Source organism: Etheostoma cragini, chromosome 7 (genome assembly GCF_013103735.1).
Source record: "Etheostoma cragini isolate CJK2018 chromosome 7, CSU_Ecrag_1.0, whole genome shotgun sequence".
NCBI lineage: Eukaryota > Metazoa > Chordata > Actinopteri > Perciformes > Percidae > Etheostoma > Etheostoma cragini.
In genome coordinates, this window is record NC_048413.1 from 17,093,193 (window position 1) to 17,116,527 (window position 23,335).

Below are 23,335 nucleotides of genomic sequence, written 5' to 3' on the forward strand. Positions count from 1 at the left end.
TGCGACACAGTGAAGCCCATCTGGTAAAGCCTCCCCATCAGGCCCTTGGGTCACGTGACATTGTGTAGAACCAAAATGGCTGCAGCTGTATTTTGACGTATAATAGCTAGCTACTTTTCTTTTTGTTTCATTCTTGGTAGAAAACTAGCAAACGTTGGACGTCTTGGAGGAACTGTGTCTACCCACTCTCTGTATACTGGCGTCCTAGATTTTAATCTGAAAGACAATCAAGATCAACACTTATTTGTTTAACGAGTTGGACTATGCATATTTAGTTCTTATACAGTCGAGCTAGCTGGCTCTGGCTGGCACACATTAAAGCCGTTGAAAGTGAAATAGCGAGCTAACCTAGCTGCAATGGAGGAGTTAAGCGCAGATGAGGTAAGGGACAATTGTGACTCAAAAGGAGTTCCGCAAATTAATATATCTCTATTTTGCTAAACTTACAATTTTCCTTTCGGACCTCATGTCAAATGGCTTGCCACTAGCCGACTTGATACTATCTAGCTCAGAGGCTAGCATCGTCTAAACTGAAGAAATGAATCCGTGAGAAAATCCCACATTTAACGCTTGTTCAACGCCCTCATAACAAGTTTGACCCCTAAGATGTTTATGTAGGAGAGTCGGTTAATATAACTGAGTGAACGAACTAGTTAGGTTAGATGTGTTCGTATATTCCTGTCACCGTTGCCAATAGTTTGATTTAATTTAGCCGGCGCAAAATGCTTGCTAACTAGCTCGCTAACGTAGCCAATGCTATAGCTAAATACTTTGCACAAACTGACCCATGGATTACATTGCTTAACAACTGAATTCATATAAAAACATAGTATTATTTTTACTGTACGTGCTCTTACAAGTATTTTGACAGATAACGTTAAAGGTTGTGTACTGAGTTTATTTGGCATGTTTTCCTGCGTTAACGGTAAGCAAGCTGACAGTTGCTAACGTTGTTTTGCTAACAGCCAAAAAATTAGCCTGCGAGACGACTCAGCATAAAAAGCCCACCATTGTGCAACCATCTGTGGGCCGACTATGTGACCACTGAGCTGTTCCCCTTGAACCACACATAAACAAGTGTTTTTTCTTTGTCACCTTGTAACGTTACCCGTATTTAGCTACCCTAGAAGTGTGCTGTTGATTTACCAAAGTAATGATCTTATGTTGAGTTGCTCGATTATACCAATACTCACATCGGACGTCAACATAATGTAGGTTATGTTGTTTCTATTTGACAAGGCTTGTATTTTAAATTTAAGACAGTGTTATTGAAAAAGCGACGGATGAAAACCGATCACTGCTTCATTAGGTCTTCTGTCTGAGGCTAATTTTGCTTTAATAGCCAAGTAAGTGTTTGCACATACAAGGAATTTGACTCCAGAGTTTTGTTGCTCTCTAAGTACAAACACAGAAATAGACATATGGCTAAAAAGAAGGCCTAACAAATGTGACTACTATTAGATTTACGTTTGTATATATAAGGTGTATATTACACATGGATATGCATGCACATATCTAAACAAACAGCTCTGTGAGGATTGTAAACATAATACAAGAGGGAAATTCAAAAGTTTAAATTTTACTGGAATAAATAATTATAAATAAACAGGTTGCCCTTTTTAGCTGTATATATCGAATTAACAAAGATGGGTAATGAAGAAAACATGTCACATTACATTTCTTGTCTTATCCACACTGATTGTGGAAATCATTACGCATACATTTTTAATATACATGAAACATAAATTAATTATATATTAATATTATATAGAGCTTTTCAGTGAGCTTTCATAGTACTTTTAGTGAATGTGTAAATTTGTTCATTTAAGATCCGCAGAAGGCGACTGGCACGACTGGCAGGTGGACAGACATCACAACCCAGCACCCCTCTCAGCACACCCCTGACATCCCCACAGAGAGAGACTCCCCCAGGACCCCTCCCTGGACCCTCAGGTGTTGTACCCCAGCCCCTGCCACCAGCTGCCTCTCAATCATTGGGGCTCAATGTCCACAGTGGTACCCCGGCCACATCTCCTATGGGCACCTCGGGTAAGAACTGAATAAGATCAGATTTTGTTCGGTATTTAACCGTTTTGTCATAATAACTGTTATTGCAGGAACAACTTTAATCAATCAATTTTTATTTTTCACATGAAATTGTACAAGGTACAATTTCAGTGAAATATTTTTTAGGTTAAATACTTGGGATTAAGGATTAATGTTAACACCAGCCCAGTAGCTACTCAGCTTTATCAGGTTGTCACCATAGAGTTTTTGTCGTTAACCTTTTTTATGATCTAACTCTGTCATCCTAATTGTCCTGCGACATCATCTCTGAAGGTTGGAAGATAAAATAAAAAAAAAAAACATTGGTTGTGTGATTTTGAGTGTAAAAGGGACCTTTTATATTTGTGACCTTGATATTTGAACAGCCAACAACCAGTCATACACCCACTACATTAACACAAACAGCAGCAGCCTGTTGTGTAGGCTTGCTGTACAGAGTTGCTGCTTTTATGCATTGGTCTGGAAAATACTCTAGTAAGCCATGTATGGATAAAGTGACAATTTCCTGGCATTGTTTGTTGGTATGCATAGATGTGGTGTTGTTGCTATACAAGGCTGCCTTTTATGACTTGTGGGGCTGACTTTTCATAATCAGGGAAATTTGTGACTTTAGTATTGGCAGTTTCACAAGCCTTCATTGCATATTAATGTATTTCTAATGAATAATGTCCTTGACACAACAAATGTAAACACTATTTTTTTATGTTTATTTAACTGTTGGTAATCATATGATTATTGTACAACCAGGAGTGAGTTGTTAATTCCAGCCCTTCACCCACACGAGGATCCTGGGTGTTAATCAGCTTTCTCTCTACCTGTTTGCTTTAATCAGGGCTTATAAAGGTATAGCACACCATGTTGATCAAAAACAACAATCTGAACCTTTGCTAACCTAGTGAGGCTGAACAATTTGTCTTTCAATAAACAATAGTCCTGACATAAAAAATAAAAATAAGTAGCTACTGTAAAAGTGTGATACCATATTGTACAAAAACTAAATCCAAGGCATCATAGCATGATGAATATAAAAGAAAACTAAGAAAAGACATGACGGACTAAAGTCGAAGGCTCCACAAAAATTGAAATGAGCCGTAATACACAAATTTTTTACAGCAGACCTAGTATCTTAAACTGTCTTTGTGAACCTTATCTCCTCTGGTAGGTCTCTGCAAAGTTCAAACCCATGTAAAACCTTCAAAGGTGCTCAGTTGTGGTGTTTGTCTTTTGCAGGTGTGGCATATGGTAGTCAGAGCAGCGAGGGTGTGAGCTCCCTCTCCAGCTCCCCCTCCAACAGCCTTGAGACTCAGTCCCAGAGTCTGTCTCGATCGCAGAGCATGGACATTGACACTGCCCCCTGTGAAAAGAGGTAAGAGTTTTTCATGGCATGTTGTAATAATCAGTTCAAAATATTTTTTATCAAAAACAACTCCTTTTTGTGGGTTTAAAATGGATATGGTTTTCTTCATCATGGAGAACAGAGTCTATGGTCAACTTGAATTATGTTATGGCAAGTATTCATGATTCACACCAAAAAAGTGGAACGTTCGGAACTTTTACAAGATGAACACAGAAATGCATGAAAGATCACAGATTTGTCTCTATGTAACAATGTAGCAATATTCAAGAGTGACTAGCTCCTTTAGAAATTACTTCAGAGTTATAATCTTCTTGTGATTATTTGTAGCGCAAATATGAATAGAAATTAGTGTTTCATAGCATGACCACATTTGTTCTTACTGGCTCTGGTTATGAAGATTGTTATGAAAAAGATAATACAAATGCAACATTTGATATGGACCATTGAGGTTTGACTGTAAGCAGGGTCTGCTTAGGCATGAAGATATTTTCTAAGCACTGCACCTCTGTCCTATTTCAGCATGTCCCAGGTGGATGTGGACTCAGGGATAGAGAACATGGAGGTGGAGGACAGTGATCGCAGGGAGAAGAGGAACTTGACTGAAAAGGTAAACAGCAGGAGTGAACATTACTCAAAAGAGAGGGTCTTTTTATATTTAATTACTTAGCCTACTTGACTTTGATCATGCCCATTTTGAGATTAAGTGAGTCTTTAAACGAGTAACTAAAGTAAAGGAATCTTGGGTATTTATAGAAGGTGATTAGGGACTTTCTGCAGGTGCTATTCTCAGTTTCATTTTCCATTATTTCAGTTCGATACATACCTGTTTCTTGATAGACCAGAGTAATAATGAGATTATGAACAGTATCATGATGATCAGAGTAATGCTAGTCCATTTAGTTTACTCTAGATTAGGATCAAACCCTCAGTGTTGTCTCGCTATTTCTGCACCTCAGGAAACCTCTGCAAATTCAGATGTCTCAGAAGAACAAGCGCTGCAGCTCATTTGTAAAATCCTTCGCGTATCGTGGAAGGAGCAGGATCGAGATGTCATCTTCCTCCCTTCACTAGCTGCAGAGTTCCACCAGAACCCTAAAGATGGTATGTCACTGAATAACGCCGTTATCGCTGTCACGGTAATGAGCTAAATGACTATAAAAAGGCAAAGCTTTGTTTACAGCTCACTTCCTACATTTGATAACTTGACTGTTTCTCCTCCCCCCACCGTAGTATACTCTGACTTCAAAGACCTGATTGGCCAGATCCTGATGGAAGTCTTAATGATGTCCACCCAGTCACGTGTCCACAACCCCTTCGCCAGCTTGACCGCCACCTCTCAGCCAATTGCAGCCAAATCCCCCGACCACCGTCTTACACTGGTGCAGCCCTCCAGCCAAGCTGGAAGCCCCATGGGCCCCAGTGCAGGGTCCTTTGGAGCCAGCTCTCTGTCCAGGCAAGTGCCTTGACTCAGTATAATGAGCTTTGACAGTGTAACTCCCAGTGACATATCAATGCTTTCGATTGGTCACATACACTCCTCAAAGGTGTGCTTTATTGATACGTAATGTGATTGGAAGCTGCCATGTGTTCTTTTTTTCCTATATTTTCAGATTTTAGTTTGATCATTTCTATTTTTTAAGCCATTGTCAGATGAGTTTTACCAATCATCGTGTCAATGTTGTCCACAGTCTGTATGGATGTGGTAGTCCTCAGTCGATTGCTTTGGATGCAGCCAAGAGGACCTCCCCATCTCTCCCTACCCCTACTACACCTTCTGTACCTTCCTCATCCTCTACCCCACTATTTGTTGTGCCCCCTAGCCCACCCACTACTACTACTCTGAGACACACTCTCAACCCTCCATCTGCTCCAATGCCCATCTCCCAGCGCTATCGGCCTTACTCTGTCTCCTCTCCCTGGGGGGCTCCTTCCCCATCTAGCCCGGTTCAAAGAGGATTTAGCTTCTTTGGACCCTCTCCTAGCCCTGCAGGTCCCTCTGTTCCTCCCAACACCCCAGTTCCTGTGCCACCACCCAGCCCCCAGTCCCTCTCCTTGAGCTCACCTAGGGCTCGCAGCCAACCCTCCTCCACACCCCCTCCCATGGTGCCCCCTTCTCCCAGATCGAATACCCGACTGGCTGCCTTTGCTTCCAGGATCCCACCATCTAGGTATCTCATCTGCTATTTGCATGTCTCTGTGTGGTGCACATGCAAGCATACTAAAACTGTAACTTTCTGAGACCCAAAAGATTTGAGGTTGGGTGTAAACTGAGTCTTTGCTCACGTCCCTTTTATGGTATGTTGCTTCATTTGCTAAGTTTCATTCAGTCAGTTCTCATCTGCACACATTTGTAATGATCTCAACTGGCTAATCAGTCCCTCCAGGATTTTGCGAAGTGGCAATCGCGCCAATTCACGCAAATTCAACTAATCACTGCGACTTGGGTGCGATTTGCAATTTCGACCAATCACTGCAATTGTTTCGCAAATTTGACCAATAACCGAAGTTTCCTGCGACTTCAACCAATCCCAGCTGTCCCACGTGCCAGACTTTATGTATGTGGCTCTCAGAGTCACGTAATGATGCATTTAAGCAGGAGTGAGAATGGGTTGACGTCACATGTGCGTTGACATATTAATTTCCTTGTTTACAGAGATGTGACTCGAACATCTCACATTTACCAACAAAACGTCCAGCAAACTGTTTATGGAAAGACCATGCAAAACATCTCAGACCATCCTGCCAGCCTGTATACATTCAGTGTTCACTCTGCCGCTGAAGCGGCCGCTGTTTCAATCTCGTCAGCTCTCATCAACTGGCGGGGCTGCTCAGTTTCCCCCGCGACTGACGCGCACACACACAAACACACACAGTGGATGCAGGAAAAACCGGAGATGAGATGTAGTACAGGATGACTTAAATTGAGGACATCTACGCTTGTTATTGTAAGTGCAATAATAAGTCAAAGTCCAATAAGTCCTTTATCAAACCGTATGAATGTGTGTCCCAGGCTAGGATAGGAAACTAACAATGTGAATATCAACAAGCCACTGACAGACATGTTGAAATTTGATTCATTCAATATATTATTTTATGTCTTAAATCCACCAGCCATTTTCATATTATACCAGCATTTGCAGCGTCTTGAGTTTCTTTTTGGTAAGGTTGCTAGGAAATCTAGGAAATCTCTGCCTACAATAGTTAAATTCTCCCCAAAACAAGTTTTCTTTAAATTTGTTTGCATTTTTCTCTGTTTCCCTCAACTTCCCGTAACATCAAGCATATTGGGCTGCTACAATCTCCAAAAAAGCTTACAAACTCCTGGAGGGACTGGCTAATATTTAGACTCCTAGTCTAAACATCAATGAACAACCGCATTTTAGCATTTTTATGTTTTACAAATCTTAATTTAGTAAAAAATTAAGTTAAAGCAGCAATTGCAAAACAATATACTTATATGTATGTGTAAATGTTAGTATGTTGTCTGTTACAAATGCCCAAATGGGAATTAAGTTTGAGTGACGTATTAAATTATACAATAAAACATTTCAAACTCCTATATTTTCACTTGTATCACTTAAGATTTAACCAAAAATGCTAATATACGGGGTGTTGAAACAATTAACAGGTATTCTAGTTTTATTTAGTATTGCTTGTTGCTAACATGTTATCATTTTGAAAGAGCTAACCCATTTGCAAATAACTAATAGTAGATATAGTTTAACAAAGATGTTCTATTGGTCTAATAAAATTCTCAAGCGATTAAGATGTGGCTTATGCCTCTTTGCATTGGCTTGCTCAAGACAAGTTGCATGAGTGATTGTGACAGAACCTTTTTTTTTTGTCAACTGATTACTGAACTGACAGACAGAAAATAAAAGCTGCAGCTAAAATGGTATTAATGAATATTTAAAAAGCGGCACAATAAGTAGTCTTCAAGCAAGCACGCAACCCTCCAGCATCCTCTCCTTGGTGCTCCCCTCTTCCTTGTCCACCTTTTCTTGTGACTTGTTACCATTCTACATTTGTCTTTAAGTTTTTCCACTTCCCTTCTGTCTCCTCATGCTTGCACAACATCCTCTTCTCCCCCAACCTTTCTCCATGTCTTCTCCTCGTCGTGTTAGTCCCTTGTCGGCCCTGTTCTTTGCCCTCTCTGACATGTCTCAGGACAGCAGTGATGAAGATTCTGAGGAGGAGGAGGATTTTGCACGGGTTCAGTTTGGGTCCAGGTACACCGCTGCACGGTGTGTGTGTTTGTGTGTGCTTGCTCAGTTATGTGTCCACTGCATGGTCCAGTGGGCCCATGAGGCTTGCCACTAACAGCACACAAACACACCAGGTTAGAGTGGTGGAAAAAATAAACAGATTTTCATCAGACATTTAGACATAAGGTCCCTTAAGTATACCTTTTTAAATATATAATGTGGTGGTAAGTATTACATTTGATTTCTACTGAGCTGCATAGAATACATCCACTTTCTTTGTGGTTTAGATCTGCCAGAGTAACTGTAACCCCGAACCTTCAAAATCCTGTCCCATCTTAAGACATTTCTTGGCTTAGTGGTCCCTATGTATTGGGTTAAGTTAGTTGACTTGAGTCAAAGAAGAATACATGAAGTAAATTTTTATGTACAAGACAATCTTGCACATTCAAGAGAAATTATACTCTACCCTGAAACAGTACTTAAACTTATATATCACTTAATTATCATTTAACCATATTGGTACAGCATGAGACTGTTATGTGTTTGGTAGACATGAACTGTATGTTATAAATTTAATTATCAGGCAATATCATTGTGTGAGATTCCCTTCTCTATGGATCTTTGTTTTATGTAGTTAAGTGTATAGGTTAGATGCATCGCATCTTTATTTAAGAGAATAAAGTTACATTGTTATTTGACAGTATGTGTTGATTTTATTTTAAGCTTCAAGGCAAATTGTAACACAGGGCAAAGGTGAAATTTCCGCTTACGTTAATTTAATTACCTCTTAAGGTTTGCCATGCTTTGAAGTAGCTCACATACAAGTTTTGCAGTTACAGCTGACCACTAACAGCAATTTCAACTCTTGTCAACCCCCTTTGTCAGTTAAACGTGGGAAGCTGAATCCTAATATCAGCTTTAAAGACTTACAGCAGACAGCTCTTGAATGTTTAATATTCTCTTTCTCTTTCAAGAGTCCACTACTGAGATGCTGCAATGCTGTCACTAATGCTTTATAGTCTGTTTTTTTTCAGGACCGTTGAGACTGGGTTTGAGTTTGTTAACCGTGTTTACATGATTATGTTTGATGCTAACGCTATATCTCTCTGTGGTGTGATGTTTTCTGTTATTTAATGAGCTGCTCTGTGTTCTTGTTGTTTACCTTTTTGTCTATAGTCTTAGTGCATGCGGAGTGGGGATGTCCTGCGAATCAGCCAGCGACCGCTTCACCATTGAAGCATGTAAAGAGACAGAGATGCTGAACTACCTCATTGAGCGTTTTGACAGTGTTGGCATGGAGGAGAGGAAAGCTCCTAAGGTAAGAGTCTGTCTGTAAGAAATTACAATGATGTTTATTCAGATGATTCATACTAAAAGTATTGTGTTCCTTTCTTTTCAAATTTAGAGATTAACTCAATCAATCCTTATAGTTCTTTTCAGCTTATTCGTCATGTTTTAATTGCAAAATGTCCTTAGGATGGAAGAACAGTCTGTATCTCAGAGACTAACTCTAGCTCTGGGAACAAGTGAAGGTTTTGCTCAACAAAGAATACTTTGATTCAACAGAGCCCAGAGAGAGTCTCTGTGAAATCAACAGCACACCATTTTACATTTACCTCTTTTTTCTCTCTTGTCCTATCCATTTTTGTTTCTCTCTCAGATGTGTAGCCAACCAAATGTCAGCCAGCTTCTCAGCAACATTCGCTCTCAGTGTATTTCCCATGTTGCTCTGGTCCTGCAAGGCGCCTTGACCCAGCCGCGGTAAGAAAGCCAGCCACACACTGTGAACATCTTTGGGTTCTTTTCTTATCTGCCGTTATACTTGTGTAGGCTACATTCGGTTCCTTTTCGTTTTTAGTCTGATTCCCCATAGCAACAACTTTTCAACTTCACTCCACAAACGTCGATGCTAAACTTTCTATGTTTTCTACGTGTAGGGGCCCTCTCCATCAGTCTTTGCTGGTACCTTATCTGCTGTGTCGGAACCTTCCTTATGGCTTTATTCAGGAACTGGTGCGCATAACCCACCAGGAGGAAGAGGTTTTCAGTCAGGTGGGAAGCACGTCCGTCCATTTTTTGTAAATGCTGATACTTATTTCGGGTCACTTTGGCTAAAACCTATCCCAGAAGACACTGGGGCAAGAAGACACCCCATATCTCATAGTCACTCCTTTGGGCAGATCCACCTAGACTGTAATTATGTTTAGTTTGATTAAATCTGTCTCTACAGGGAAGAATTAACCCATGATATAGCAGTTTACACATTCTATGTAAGTGGGTGGTCACTCTAAAGCACCTTCACAGTGTTAAAGAAATTGCAATAATTTGGCCAACGTCAGACAACTTCATACTGTGAACTAGAAATAAAATTCTAAACGTGGGCATGGCACTGATGCATGTGACATGTTTGCTTTCTTGTTTTTTTTCCTTTCAGATCTTTATTCCCATCCTCCATGGGCTGGCTCTTGCGGTGAAAGAATGTTCATTTGACAGTGACAACTTTAAATTCCCCCTTATGGTAAGGAGATGTTGTCGAGGCCTGACCCGGAAGTACAGGGGTCTTCAATGTTTTTTAAGGCAAGGACCCCTTAGCTTATAGTGAGACGCTTCAGGGACCCCCTAATACATATATATATATACACACACACAAACACACACACACACAGTGGGGAGAACAAGTATTTAATACACTGCCAATTTTGCAGGTTTTCCTACTTACACAACATGTATAGGTCTGCAATTACACTTCAACTGTAAGAGACGTAATCTAAAACAGAAATCCAGAAAATCCCATTGGAGGATTTTTAAATAATTAATTAGCATTTTATTTTATTTTCATGAAATAAGTAGGTGATACATCAGAAAAGCAGAACTTAATAATTCTTAGAAATGTGACAAGTAAATAATATTTTGAATACTCAATCTCACACGATGTTTTTATTTTATTGAAGTCATACAATGTTACCAATTTACCTGTAAACCCAACTTGAGTCAAGCATTGTTTTTGTTTTTTTTTGCAGGCATTAGCTGAGCTTTGTGAAATCAAGTTTGGAAAGACACACCCAGTATGCAATTTGGTGAGTATACCTTTTGAGTAGCCAAAGACCTTTTGGCACTTAAGTGTTCATCATTATGTCCTTGTGGCTCAGATTATTTAGGCTGTTTATTTCTCAAGTCAAATCGCCAAACATTTTAGTTTTAATCTCTTAAGTATGTGCAAGTTTGGCGTGGTTTAGTCCTTAATAATCATATCAGCATCGCCAGTTGACGACAGCAAAGACGAATATCCTCTGCTTATTTTATTCATAACTCTGTCTTTATGCTTCCCAGAAGAAAGGCAAGACAAAGTGTCCCTGTGCATGGAAAAGCCTATATTTAGCAACAGAAACCCCTCAAATCAAGAGTTCTTTGAGTTTATGTCACTTAGTTGCTAGTTAACAGTGTTTGTGTGATTATGATATTTATATCATAACTACTGCATGTTTTATTTTTCTGACAATACGGCATTTTTAAAATGATATTTCACAGAATAGAAGAGCTCTCCAAATTTAATTGTACAGTTCCATGTACAATGACAATAAAGGCTATATATCTACTTCATTTTTTATTAGTAACTAAAACTGAGTAAACGGGTAGGAACACAGTACTTTCAGTTCATTGTTTTCTACAGCTGTTGACAGACCTTTTACTGTGCACCACTGAACAATAAAATGTGTTAAATGTTCAACACCAAAAAACCTGTTTACCCCCTATGAAATATGTGTCTCTCATGGCTCTTCTCTACAGGCAACTTCACTGCCACTGTGGTGTCCCAAACCTCTGAGCCCTGGTTGTGGCAGAGAGATCCAGAGACTGTCCTACATGGGAGCTTTCTTCAGCCTCTCTGTGTTTGCAGAGGATGATGTGAGTTGTCTCATCAGTTTCACTAATCAAAAAAAAACCTGAGTAGCGCTAGATTGTTGCCAATTTGCATTGTAATCTCAAACTGGAGAGCAGACCTAATTTAATAATACTTCTAAAACAAAGCCTGACAAGTTTTTTTTTAAAGTACAGACAACCTTTAATGAATTAAATCAATTTTTCTTTAGCCAAAAGTAGGAGACAAGTATTTCTCTGGCCCAGCCATCACTATAGAGAACACGCGAGTCGTCAGCCAATCATTGCAGCACTACCTGGAGTCAGCAAGGGTGAGTTTCAGCTTCATAAGCATTTATTTAATAGCTGTCTTTCGTACATAGAATAATGTGTTGAAGTTATTTGTCATCTTTTTCAGGGTGACCTGTTCAAAGTTCTCCACAACATCCTACTAAATGGAGAAACGCGTGAATGGGCTCTTAATTACATGGCCTCTCTGGTCAACTACAATGTAAAGAAAGCTCAGATGCAGGTAAGTTGCCAAACTAGTTTATTCCACATCCAACAGAATTATTAAAATAAATGTCACTTTGAGTTACCAAACTTTCACACACAAAAAAATTCTGTTGTGGAAATACCATTCAGTTTTAAATGTTTTTGTATATTTGTCAGTATTTTGCTCTAAATTAAAAGTATATTCTTATTTAGTCTGAAATTTGATTAAATGAAAAATAGGCTGAAAATAATGCACCCCACTGTGTCATTAATGAACTGTAAACAGCTTAATTAAACTTTTTTTTTTCTGATTTGTTCATATATTCAAGTTGTAGGTACAGCTTTTGAACATTGCCATTGTTCTCAATTCATGCCCTTTTCTCCTAGACTGATGACAAGCTGGTGTCAACAGATGGCTTCATGCTCAACTTCTTATGGGTGCTGCAACAGCTGAGCATGAAGATCAAGCTGGAGACAGTGGACCCTTACTACATTTTCCACCCACGGTGTCGCCTTGTTGTCAGCCTAGAGGAGACGCGTGTGAAAGCCACCATGGAGGAGCTAAAGAGCTGGCTGGCCGAGCTGCGTATGTTGACATTTAATAAAAACACACATTTTTAATTTTAAGGACTTTTTGGGTACTAATTTGAATAAGTCAACTCTATTGTTTACTGCCATTTTGAGAAATCTGTTAATTATACATGGAGGAGCCCTTTTGCCTATTATACGTTTTCAGAATGATTCATCAACATTCCAGATCTGTGATCATTTTTTATTGTCATCCAATTTGTCTCAGATCACTGTTGTTACTGCCTCTGTATTCCTTCTACCTATGCTTTATTTGGAGTCATGTACAAAGTAATGGCAGCTACACATTGCATTGTAAACACTGCATTGTATTTATGTCATACATTACAACCTATATGATCTAATAATAAATTAACATTTTTTTTCTTAGGCAGTTAAGCTAAATTTCAACTGTTTTGATACTGACTGATTGTGGTACGTGTTTCTGTATATGTGAAATTATGAACTTTATTTGTTCACATGGACAGATGAAGACCCCACAAAATTCTCAGAACCCAAGTTCCCTACCGAGTGTTTCTTCTTGACACTGCACACCCACCATTTGTCAATTCTGCCTGGCTGCAGACGTTACATCCGCAGGTTGCGAGCAATCCGTGAACTGAACAGGTAGTTTATTAATTTTCAGGAAGAATGCCGTACAGACACATACACACGTATTCATAGCATGCTCAGTCAATGTGTGTTTTGTGGTATTTTTCCCATGTTAGGACTGTAGAGGAGCTGAAGAACAGTGAAAGCCAATGGAAAGATTCTCCCCTGGCTAGTAGACACAGAGAAATGCTCAAGCGATGCAAAACCCAGCTCAAGGTTAGTTTAAAATCCTGTAGATGCACACTCTGTCTTTCTGTCTTTGATTTAATTATTGATTGATTAAACCTTAAACACTAATTTGAAGGTACATCCCTACAAACAATGAGCTCTCAGTTAACTATATTTGAACTTTTAGAGAAGCCAGGACTCTTGCATATGCAGGACTCTACAATAGAGCATATATAGAGAGATGTGATCCTTATCGTGTGTGACTTTGTCCTGTCAGAAACTGGTGCGAGCCAAAGCTTGTGCTGACGTGGGCCTTCTGGATGAGAACCTACTCCGCAGATGTCTGCAGTTCTACAGCACAGTCATCCAGCTCATTCTTCGCATGGTGGACCCTGCCTACCCTAAGTGAGTCGCCCTGCCAACAACAGACCATGTTACTGTTTGTTGTGTTTTTAATGCCAAAGTAACAATGTGACATCACAACAACAGCATGAAAGATGTGACATCTTTCATGCTGTTTTTCTTCAGAGTTTATTCTAAATCAAAATGTAAATACCAAATTTGTTTCTTCATTCCTTACACAGCATTAACCTGCCGCTGCACCCTGAGATTCCCAAAAGCTTTGCTGCTCTACCTGAGTTCTACATTGAAGATGTGGCTGAGTTTCTGCTTTTTGTTGTGCAGTAAGTTTATAGTTTAGTCTCGCACACTTGTTTCATTGTTCATTTTTTAACAAATCATATTTTGTGGAGGGGAGTAATAAAATAAAATAACAAAACACTAGCATGCCTGTTTTAAAAAGGAAAAGATTAATTAGAAGTCAAAGAAAGCTGGGAAATAAAAGTAATTTACCAATACAAAATATGTGATAAATTCTTTGTGGTATAAATCAGAGTCTGCATCCGTACAGTTATGTAAAAGCTGTTCTGTTTGATCCCCGCCTCCACCTCCAGGTATTCTCCCCAGGTTTTATATGAGCCGTGCGTCCAGGACATTGTCACCTTCTTGGTGGTGTTCATCTGCAGCCAGAACTACATCAGGAACCCCTATCTTATCGCCAAGTTGGTGGAGGTGTTGTTTGTCACCAACCCTGCTGTACAGCCTCGTACTCAGCGATTCTCTGAAATGATGGAGAACCACCCGTTGTCGGTCAAACAGCTGGTACCCGCCCTCATGAAGTTCTACACTGGTGAGTTCCAAGTATACTGTAATTGACAGCTGTTGTTGTAGTGAATGGGATGTAGTGTAGATGCTTGACTGTAAGGTCTCTCCCTACCTTTTTCCTAAAAACTGTCTCTTCTGGTCAGATGTTGAGCACACCGGCGCCACCAGTGAGTTCTATGATAAGTTCACTATACGGTACCATATCAGCACAATCTTCAAGAGCCTCTGGCAGAACCTTGCCCACCATGGCACCTTCATGGAGGAGTTCAAGTGAGTTTGCTTTTGACAAACAGTTTGTGTGTAATGTAAAAAAATAATACAATCTAGGTTTGAGACAGTGGCAATCAATTCTAACCTGACCTACTTTTTACATTCTGTTATGCTCACTCCCCTCTAGCTCTGGCAAGCAGTTTGTGCGCTACATCAACATGCTGATTAATGACACCACCTTCTTGTTAGACGAGAGCCTTGAGTCCCTGAAACGAATCCACGAAGTTCAAGAAGAGATGAAGAATAAGGAGCAGTGGGAACAACTGCCTAGGGTCAGTGCTTAGCCTTATAGTGTCACTTGTATTTATTAGATATTTAGATTATAAGATAATACTTTATTCATCCCAAAATGGGGAAACTCTCTTGTTACCGCAGCAGTTTTACACAGTAGAAAGCAAGCAAACAGACAATGTGCAGTACTGAAAGAATTTAAAGTGGCATTAAATAAAAGTATTGTAAAGTGAGGTGCCCATAGTACAAAAAATATTGCAATGTAAGTAAGTAAGTGACATGAAATTAAATTGAATAATATGTAATTAAATAATATAGCAAAAGTAAGTAGATAATATTAAAATGTAACCATAATATAAATAATATTGAAAAAGTAAGTACTCATAATGGAATAATAGAAATACAGAAATTAGAAATATACATAGAGCCATGGTGCGTGGTGGATAATTGAAACAGGAACAGAAACTACAACATTATCAGGTGGTGCAGGGGTTGTAGAGTCTGACAGCGGATGGGATGAACGACCTGTGGTACCTCTCCTCCTTACACCGTGGGTGGATCAGTCTGCTGCTGAAGGAGCTGCTCCGGGACCCCACAGTGTCATGTAGGGGGTGAGAGGTGTTGTCCATGATGGACATCCATCCAGCTTAGGTAACATCCTTCTCTGCCCCACTTTCTCTATGGAGGACAGGACAGAGCTCGCTCTCCTGATCAGTCCGTTGAGTCTGCTCCTGTCCCTGTCCGAGCCACCCCCTCTCCAGTAGACCACAGCGTAAAGGATGGCAGAGGCCACTACAGACTCATAAAAAGTCCTGAGGAGAGTCCTGTACACTCCAAAGGACCTGAGTCTCCTCAGCAGATGGAGGCGACTCTGGCCCTTCTTGTAGAGTCCATGGGTGTTAGCAGTCAAGTTCAGTTTATTGTTTTGGTGAACACCCAGGAATTTGTAGCTCTCCATTACATGCATTTGGACAATAGTAATGGTTCAGCTTAATATACTTCAGCAGTAAAACACAGACTGCTAAATCTCAAAAGGAAGAGACAGCAAAGACAAAACGGTAGCAAAGTGGTTATTGTGTGAGATGCGGCACATTGTCGTCTCACTCATATTTGTGAATGCAATTCAATTTTATTTATAGTATCAATTCATAACAAGAGTTATCTCGAGACACTTTACAGATAGAGTAGGTCTAGACCACACTCCAGAATTTAAAGGACCCAACAGTTCTAGTAGTTTCCTCCAGAGCAAGCAACAGTGCGACATGAGCAGTGAAGGTAACTTGCAGAATAGGTTAGAATAATGTTGTTTGTGATTTTCTGCAAACTTTTAGGAGCAGCAGCAGAGCCGCCAATCCCAGTTGACTCAGGATGAGCGAGTGTCTCGCTCCTATCTGGCCCTGGCCACGGAGACGGTTGAAATGTTCCACATCCTCACCAAGCAGGTCCAGAAGCCTTTCCTTAGGCCTGTAAGTGTCACTGCCCCCACTAGACAGTTTGAAAAATGGTTATGCTTAAACTTGATATGTTCTATAAGTGGAAACAAATTCTCAGTTACAATAACACTTATCTAAAGGCAACATAATGCGCCTACATTGGTCACTCTGAGCCTAGCATGTGATTCTAAACTCTGCCTTATTTTACACACAGGAACTGGGGCCTCGTCTAGCTGCCATGCTAAACTTTAACCTCCAGCAGCTCTGTGGTCCTAAGTGTCGGGACCTGAAGGTGGAGAACCCCGAGAAGTATGGCTTTGAGCCCAAGAAGCTCTTAGACCAGCTGACTGACATCTACCTGCAGCTGGACTGTGCCCGCTTTGCTAAAGCGATTGCAGATGACCAGGTTGGCACTAAAGTTTACTGTTGATCACAAGTACATTGAAGATTAATCTTTACTTTGTATAAGAAATACTTGCTGGCTCTAATGACCAAACACAAGTGGGAGTTTGTTTTGATGAATATTGGTCATTACAAAAGGTTACAGGCAATTGTGGTAGATCATAAACAGGCATGGCCTAAAGGCTTTGAAGACATAAGAATGAATTATTCTTTTTAACTTGATGAATGTAAGACAGTGTTTTTTCCTGTTCTCATGAATATCCACTTCACCTCATGTAATGCAAGCAGAAATTAGTTAGGGATCAAATAGTGTGGATCAGTAAATTTTTATGTGTTAAGGAGTCACTGTAACATGTTTTTGTGGTACTTCTGCATGTGTTCAATAATGTAGCATTGTTGAACAACACTTACTGGAATGACTTGTTAGTGCTACTTCATACAGACTGAAGCGAGTCATCCGGCAGAGGTTTACCAGCGGGTAAACGCGGACCTTCGGGTACTGGCGCAAATCATCCGCATGTATAGCAGTGCACGGAAATTTAGCAGACTTTCTCTGCACGTTCAAGTGGCCAGGTGCTACTGAATGCTGAACAAGACATTTTTAGGCCCCCAAAATGTTGCTGTCAACGTTGATATTGTGAAAACAGACAGTGAGAGGGTTAAAGTTTAGCACAAAAACTGGGATAGCACCTTAAACAAGTTCACGGCTATTTTAATGTACACATTTGCCATGGTTAGCATTTCTAAGCCTCTGTTCTGATTGACAGGTTGGCATGTAGCCACACCCTAAAACATTAGGATGTTCGTTCAAAATGAACATCATGCGGTCTTAATGACTTAAAACTAGCAATAAGACCATGAACTCATTATGAAAATGTTTACTGAGGTAATAAATCAAGTGAGTCATTTTTTTATCAACTTCTATGTAATCAGAACCCTGCAAGAAAGTAGAGGCAGATTTAAAGCACTTCCACATTTACTTTTCAGACCTGTAAGCGCCATCCATTATTTTTTTAGTCTATGTTCTTTATTGATGTCATTGGGCTTAAGCGCCGCAGACAACTACATGTAAAATATTGACTGTAAGCATTTGATGATAAATTATATTTTATGGAGAATACTTTTGATGATAAAGTATATGATTACATACCGGTTAATCTTATAATTTGCCAGTATTGTTCATAATGTAGAGTGGGCAGTGTTACATAAAGTGTCACAACCTATGAAAAAGTCTTAGTTATGATGCCAATAACACACAATTGAGGTACTGAATACCTCAAAGACGCTCTTCTCTTGCAGCTCCCTAATAAATGTTCCCTGTTTTTGTTCTATGTGCAGCGGTCGTACAGCCGCGAGCTCTTTGAAGAGGTGATCTCAAAGATGAGGAAGGCTGGTATTAAGTCTTCTATTGCCATTGAAAAATTCAAGCTGCTATCAGAGAAGGTGGAGGAAATAGTCGCCAAGAACTCTCAATCTGAAATGGACTACAGTGACGCACCTGACGAATTCAAAGGTGTGTGTGTGTTTCTGTGTGTGTCTGTGTTTGTGTAACTTGTTTTTAATAACCACTGCATCTTCCTTCCCACAGAATACATACTCAAATGCCACTTTTATGTGCTTTAATTTTGATCCCATGTTATTAGAGGATCCATAAGCCTCTTCTCATTTTCCTGTATAGTTGCCAACATTACAGATGCCCAAGCCTACATGTACATGTTTCCATTCTTTTATGATACATGGGTGCCTTTTTGTTTTTGATTTTCATTTATTACCATTCTAGACATATTGAGATATACTGTAAATCATGAGACATTTCTAAAAAATAATTGTTTTCCAAAAAATAATACAATCACATGTCAGTCAGTCAGTCTGACATTTATTTTATTATTTAACTTGTATTTTCTGCTTCGATCTGTTTTGCTGGAGATGGATATGATAGAGTTGCTGTTGCCGGTACAGTATAAACAGAATATTTAGGTGAATCATTGGTAATAATAAAACATATTATTTTAAAAATTGTCCTCCAATAAAAAAAATTTCCCATCCCTAAAATGTTTTTTTGTGCTTACCTTGCGCACATGTAGTATGTCACTGACTCAGGAAAAGTCACTTAGAAATCTGGTGTGACTTCATGCCAGTTAGTGCAGAGTCAGACAGGATCTTCAGCAGCCCCTGTCGCTGTTGAATTCCAGACATTTTTTGGGGCTTCTGCAGCTCATAGAGGTCATATAGACAGCTTAGAGCAAGGTATCCTATAACCACAGACTTAATATAATCTAGAAAGAGAACGTGGCCCACATACCTCCTTTGATTCTCAGCTATGCCAGCCGACCCACCACAGTTGACAGGAGTGTGCCGTACGGGAGGCTTGAGTATCATCTTTCTCTGTGGTTAAAATCCCCCACGCCAGGTTTTATTTCTGTAATGCAGATCCTGCTGTAACAACCTTGTGACATTTCATTATAGGGCACACGTTATCAAAAGCTTTGAGTATTATTGGACATTTTCTTTACTGGTGTTTTGATAGGTGCACCAATATTGCCGTCAAATAAAACACTTTTTTAAGCAGCTGGGTTTCGACTTGTCACTATAGTTTGATAAAGTCATGCCTGACAGGGTGCTAATATATTTAATTTGCTTTATTGTTTCTTTAAATTAATTATTCTTATTTCAAAGACAATTGCAAAAGCCAGAGCAAACACAAGAAGAACACAAGAAGCAGCCTGTTGAGCACGCTTTGATGTTTGTTTGGCCTTTTAAAATTCAGGAAAACGGGATATGATGACAATAGATTTGCTGTGATGAAAGAAAGGTGCTGTTGCTGGTAAAACTCACTTTCTGTGCAACACAGAAGCACAAAATCAGGATTGTCAGTTGAAGCTTGTTGCTTTTTTTTCAAGAGTGTTTGTTCCTTAATCACCTGTAAAATGTTTATGTAACTTTGTTATAATAGACCCTCTGATGGACACACTGATGACTGACCCAGTGATCCTGCCTTCGGGGAATATCATGGACCGATCAATCATCTTGCGCCACCTGCTTAACTCCCCCACTGATCCCTTCAATAGGCAGCCACTAACAGAGAGCATGCTGGAGTCAGGTAACCCCACCATGATGCCTTTTCACCAGTAATTACATGTAAAGTTCTGTTTTAAGGTAGGCAAGAGCAAAAGTCTTTCATACTAGGAACAGCAAAGCAATGATCTAGTTTTAGAATCAAGGCAATTGATTTAAGAACGCCAAAATGTCAAATTAAATGAGTGCCTGGTGGTCCTCACACTCTGTTGTTAATTCTACAGTCCCTGAGCTGAAGGAGAGGATCCATACTTGGATGAGAGAGAAACAGGGTGGACGGCCTGTCTGAGGACAACATGTCACCAACGTCTGGCCTGCTAACCATCATTAAGAAAGCTGTCCCAATCGCCTCAATTCAGTGTCACTACTACCGAGGACAAACAACATTTGAATGAAAAAAAGACTTGATTTAATTTTTATTTGTATTTACCCTTTTTGTCTCAAACCATCATCATGGTTCTACAACAAAATGTAATAAAGTTAAGACTTTTAAGTTTCTTCTCATGAGTTTGTGTATATATATATCAAAATATATACATATATTTAACAAGAGTTAGTTAATGCATTATAGTGCTGCAAAAAAACATTTTCACCACCAACATGTTTACCAGCAAGGTACATAGTCACTTTGCCATTTTCCTTTACGGTTCTCATTTTGTTTTGTAATACTCTGTATGTTGGCTTCATTAAAGACTTATGATTTTAGGGAGAGGGGAGGGCAATACATTTGGGAGAGTGGGTGGGTTCTCCTAAAAATTACTAGCCCTGAGTTTTCATTATCAAGACTGACAATGATGAACTTGAGTCCACATAATAAATGCTAATGTCCCAGATCTAACAGATGCACATTTTGTGCTTGCAGACCAGAACTGGGAATATTCATTAAGCTAAATGTCCGCTTCCATTTGAGTACAGTAGGAAGAGAAGCAGTGGTTTACCAAAATACAGTATGTTCAGCTGTTCCATTCTAGTCACATTTCCTTGCTGGTTTCAATGCACAGAATTTACTTCAAGTGTGTGCATGGCCTCAAGTCCAGAACCTCCTAAGCGTCTCGTGGACAAATTACCTTGGTTTAGGCAAAATGGAAGGAACGTGAGAATGTAGCATGACCACCAGAAACGCCATTGTAGGAGCACACCATTAAAAGTCTGCTCTTCATAACCACTGACATCTCATGTCAAGATGGTCTCTTTGAAATGGCACTGTACCTAACATGACCTTTCTGACCTTAACTGTACAGGAAATGATTTCCTTTAACTACATACCTGTTTTGGAAGCTAGAATTTTGAACTGAAATAAAAGATGATGCACATTATTTCACAACTCGTCACTGTTTTTTTTCCACAGATTGCTGTCATTATGCCCTCGGTTGATGCTTTTTAAGTTTAGTTTGTTAGACCTTATGACGAGAGGACATTACATTACACAGGACTACAAAATGTCAGAGATTATACAAATTCTAAAAACGTTTTTTTATTTTTTTTATTCTTTCTGTAAAGAGAGTTAACTTTTGGCAATTCAGGTGACATTAACAAATGCAACAAATAACTTGTATTAACAATAAAATTACTCCAAGCCAAACAGAAAATTATACTAACTTCATGAAAGTTTTTACTTTGATGATAATCTTGCACTTGGTTGTATGGTTACTGATTTTTTTTTTCTGTGCAAAGATAATTTATATCAAATTCATGGCAATGCAAAATCTGCTTTTCTATTGGGGTTTCCCATAAGCAGAAGCATATTCTATTACTGTAATTATTATAAACTAATGGACTTGGCAATCTTTTTGGCAGTATTGAAACACCTCTGTATAATTAGGGTAAACTGGAGTAGTTCATGCCGAAAAGAAGATAACTGTAAACGTATTTGCTGATGTGGTTTTTATTTAGACTATTCAAATTAAGTATTTTTGGTAAAATACAATAAATTTAAAATTAGATTGTAGACATTGTGATGTTTGTGAAATGTGCAGAGACACTGAGATGTGACACACTCTATTTCTCGCTAGACGGCGGTCTTTGCGGTGACCCGGGTGTTGCGGTGACAGCGGTGCGGGGAGGGTTGGTTAGAAATCATTGGTAGAAATCCTGCAGTGTGGCGTCACCGCGAAAAAAAGAAGAAGACCCCGCCTACTCCCTCTCTCTTCCGATTCTGAGCATCAGCATTGGCTCTGCGAGACTTTAGTCACTGCTCTCTCTTTGTTTATTGGCCCTTCTGGCTGTCAGTCAGCATTACAGCGAGGGAGTTGACGTAATCTCCTCGGTAAATCAAGGGATTCTATCAATTCTTCTTTCGGCGTGTTGTGTGCAGATAGACGTTCGCCTTATATCTTTACTGGAGAATAAACTTGTCAAGGAGTCACCGGTTGCAGTCACAGGTCCCTCCAGTGGAGGATACCGCTATAATGGTTGTGTTTCACCTAGCTGGACTTTATTACAGTTTTGGTGCTCGTGGTTTTTGATTTAAAAAGAAAAACCAAACACATCTTGACGCCCTCTAGCTAACGTTAGTTTTCGCTACTGTCCTATGGTGTTGTCTTGGTGAGAATCTTCGAACGTGAGTAAAAACGAATGAATTCATTTAATTATTTATATTTTTAATGTTTGCAGTGCACAAGGTTGTTACAGATTTATTTCAGGCAGTTGTTGGTCGATGGTGAGCGGTTTTGGATAACGTGAGTCACAGACGTCCAAGTGTTTTTGGAGCGTACAACGTTAGTCCTGGTTTCAATAACTGTTGTGTACTCCTATTTAATTTTCTTTGTTTGTTTACGATCATAGCATTTTTCTATGCTTGGATAGTTAAATCCTTCAGAGACAACGGAGGTAGTTCCGTCTCGTGCCATTGACTGAAGTCACAGCCTTTTACATGTCATGGCTTATCTTAGCTTGCAACAAAATACATAACAGAGTTTGAAACATTGCACCAGTTAAGATTTAATGTTAAAATCCTGAAACGCTCCCATCCACGGTGCATCGATCAGGAATAGTGGGGTCGTGTCAGTACGTGCTGCTAAAATAAGCATGCAACTCCTCCCTGCACTATTCCACAACATACAGCAGCGGAGGATTAGCCTACTTTCTAACATCGGCGAATTTAATAAAAAAAGAGTAAAATATAAGCTCTCTGCATGCACAGAATGAACACTGTTAGATGTAGCAGACAGGCCCAGCTGCCCCACTCTAGCCTACACGAAGTAGGGTAGCTAGATAGAATTTCATGGGCGTATGCTTTAGCAAGTATGGCTGACTGCAAGGAAATGGAAAAACCTGAGTTGTTTGGCAAATGGAGTCACGGGGCGCGGATTGTATAGCTTTAATTATCTGTAAACACATTGGGATGTTGTTTATAATAATAATAATAATTAATAATAATGTGTGTGTGTGTATATATATATGTATATATATGTATATATGTGTATATGTGTATA

The 23,335-nt window shown here is 39.5% G+C and overlaps 2 protein-coding genes across 21 annotated transcripts in view; both read left to right on the plus strand.

Annotated features, from left to right (window-relative positions):
* The first annotated feature begins 36 nt into the window (after positions 1-36).
* On the plus strand, positions 37-21,217 carry ube4b (ubiquitination factor E4B, UFD2 homolog (S. cerevisiae)). 3 transcript variants are annotated; one of them, XM_034877528.1, is made up of 29 exons: positions 37-381; positions 1,830-2,049; positions 3,298-3,433; positions 3,944-4,031; positions 4,381-4,525; positions 4,655-4,877; positions 5,113-5,592; positions 7,549-7,653; positions 8,806-8,947; positions 9,290-9,390; positions 9,567-9,681; positions 10,064-10,147; positions 10,650-10,706; positions 11,416-11,532; positions 11,718-11,816; positions 11,903-12,016; positions 12,367-12,565; positions 13,035-13,173; positions 13,275-13,374; positions 13,604-13,731; positions 13,911-14,009; positions 14,280-14,515; positions 14,634-14,760; positions 14,888-15,032; positions 16,323-16,457; positions 16,639-16,830; positions 18,165-18,339; positions 19,780-19,926; positions 20,126-21,217. In XM_034877528.1, exons 1-29 carry the CDS (start codon positions 358-360, stop codon positions 20,188-20,190), a joined length of 4,137 nt encoding a protein of 1,378 aa, XP_034733419.1. In that variant the 5' UTR covers positions 37-357; the 3' UTR covers positions 20,191-21,217. The 3 variants fall into 3 exon arrangements, with proteins under 3 accessions (XP_034733419.1, XP_034733420.1, XP_034733422.1); XM_034877529.1 differs by lacking the exon at positions 7,549-7,653; XM_034877531.1 differs by lacking the exons at positions 5,113-5,592; positions 7,549-7,653 and having other exon boundaries at positions 39-381.
* Positions 21,218-22,152: 935 nt separating this feature from the next.
* Positions 22,153-23,335, plus strand: part of kif1b (kinesin family member 1B) — a 63,930-nt gene continuing 62,747 nt past the window's right edge. For 5 of the 18 annotated variants that reach the window (XM_034877707.1, XM_034877699.1, XM_034877695.1 and 2 more), the window contains exon 1: positions 22,167-22,461. The gene's annotated coding sequence lies outside the window, so the exon portion shown is untranslated. Of the gene's footprint in view, positions 22,462-23,335 lie in introns of all 18 variants that reach the window. The other 13 variants (XM_034877691.1, XM_034877693.1, XM_034877694.1 and 10 more) reach the window with 6 other exon arrangements.

Coding starts and splice junctions, on each gene's coding strand:
- ube4b (XM_034877528.1), top strand. CDS start 358: ATGGAGGAGTTAAGCGCAGATGAG. Junction 4,526..4,654: donor CCACCAGAACCCTAAAGATG/GTATGTCACTGA, acceptor CCCCCACCGTAG/TATACTCTGACTTCAAAGAC. Junction 9,682..10,063: donor AGGAAGAGGTTTTCAGTCAG/GTGGGAAGCACG, acceptor TTTTCCTTTCAG/ATCTTTATTCCCATCCTCCA.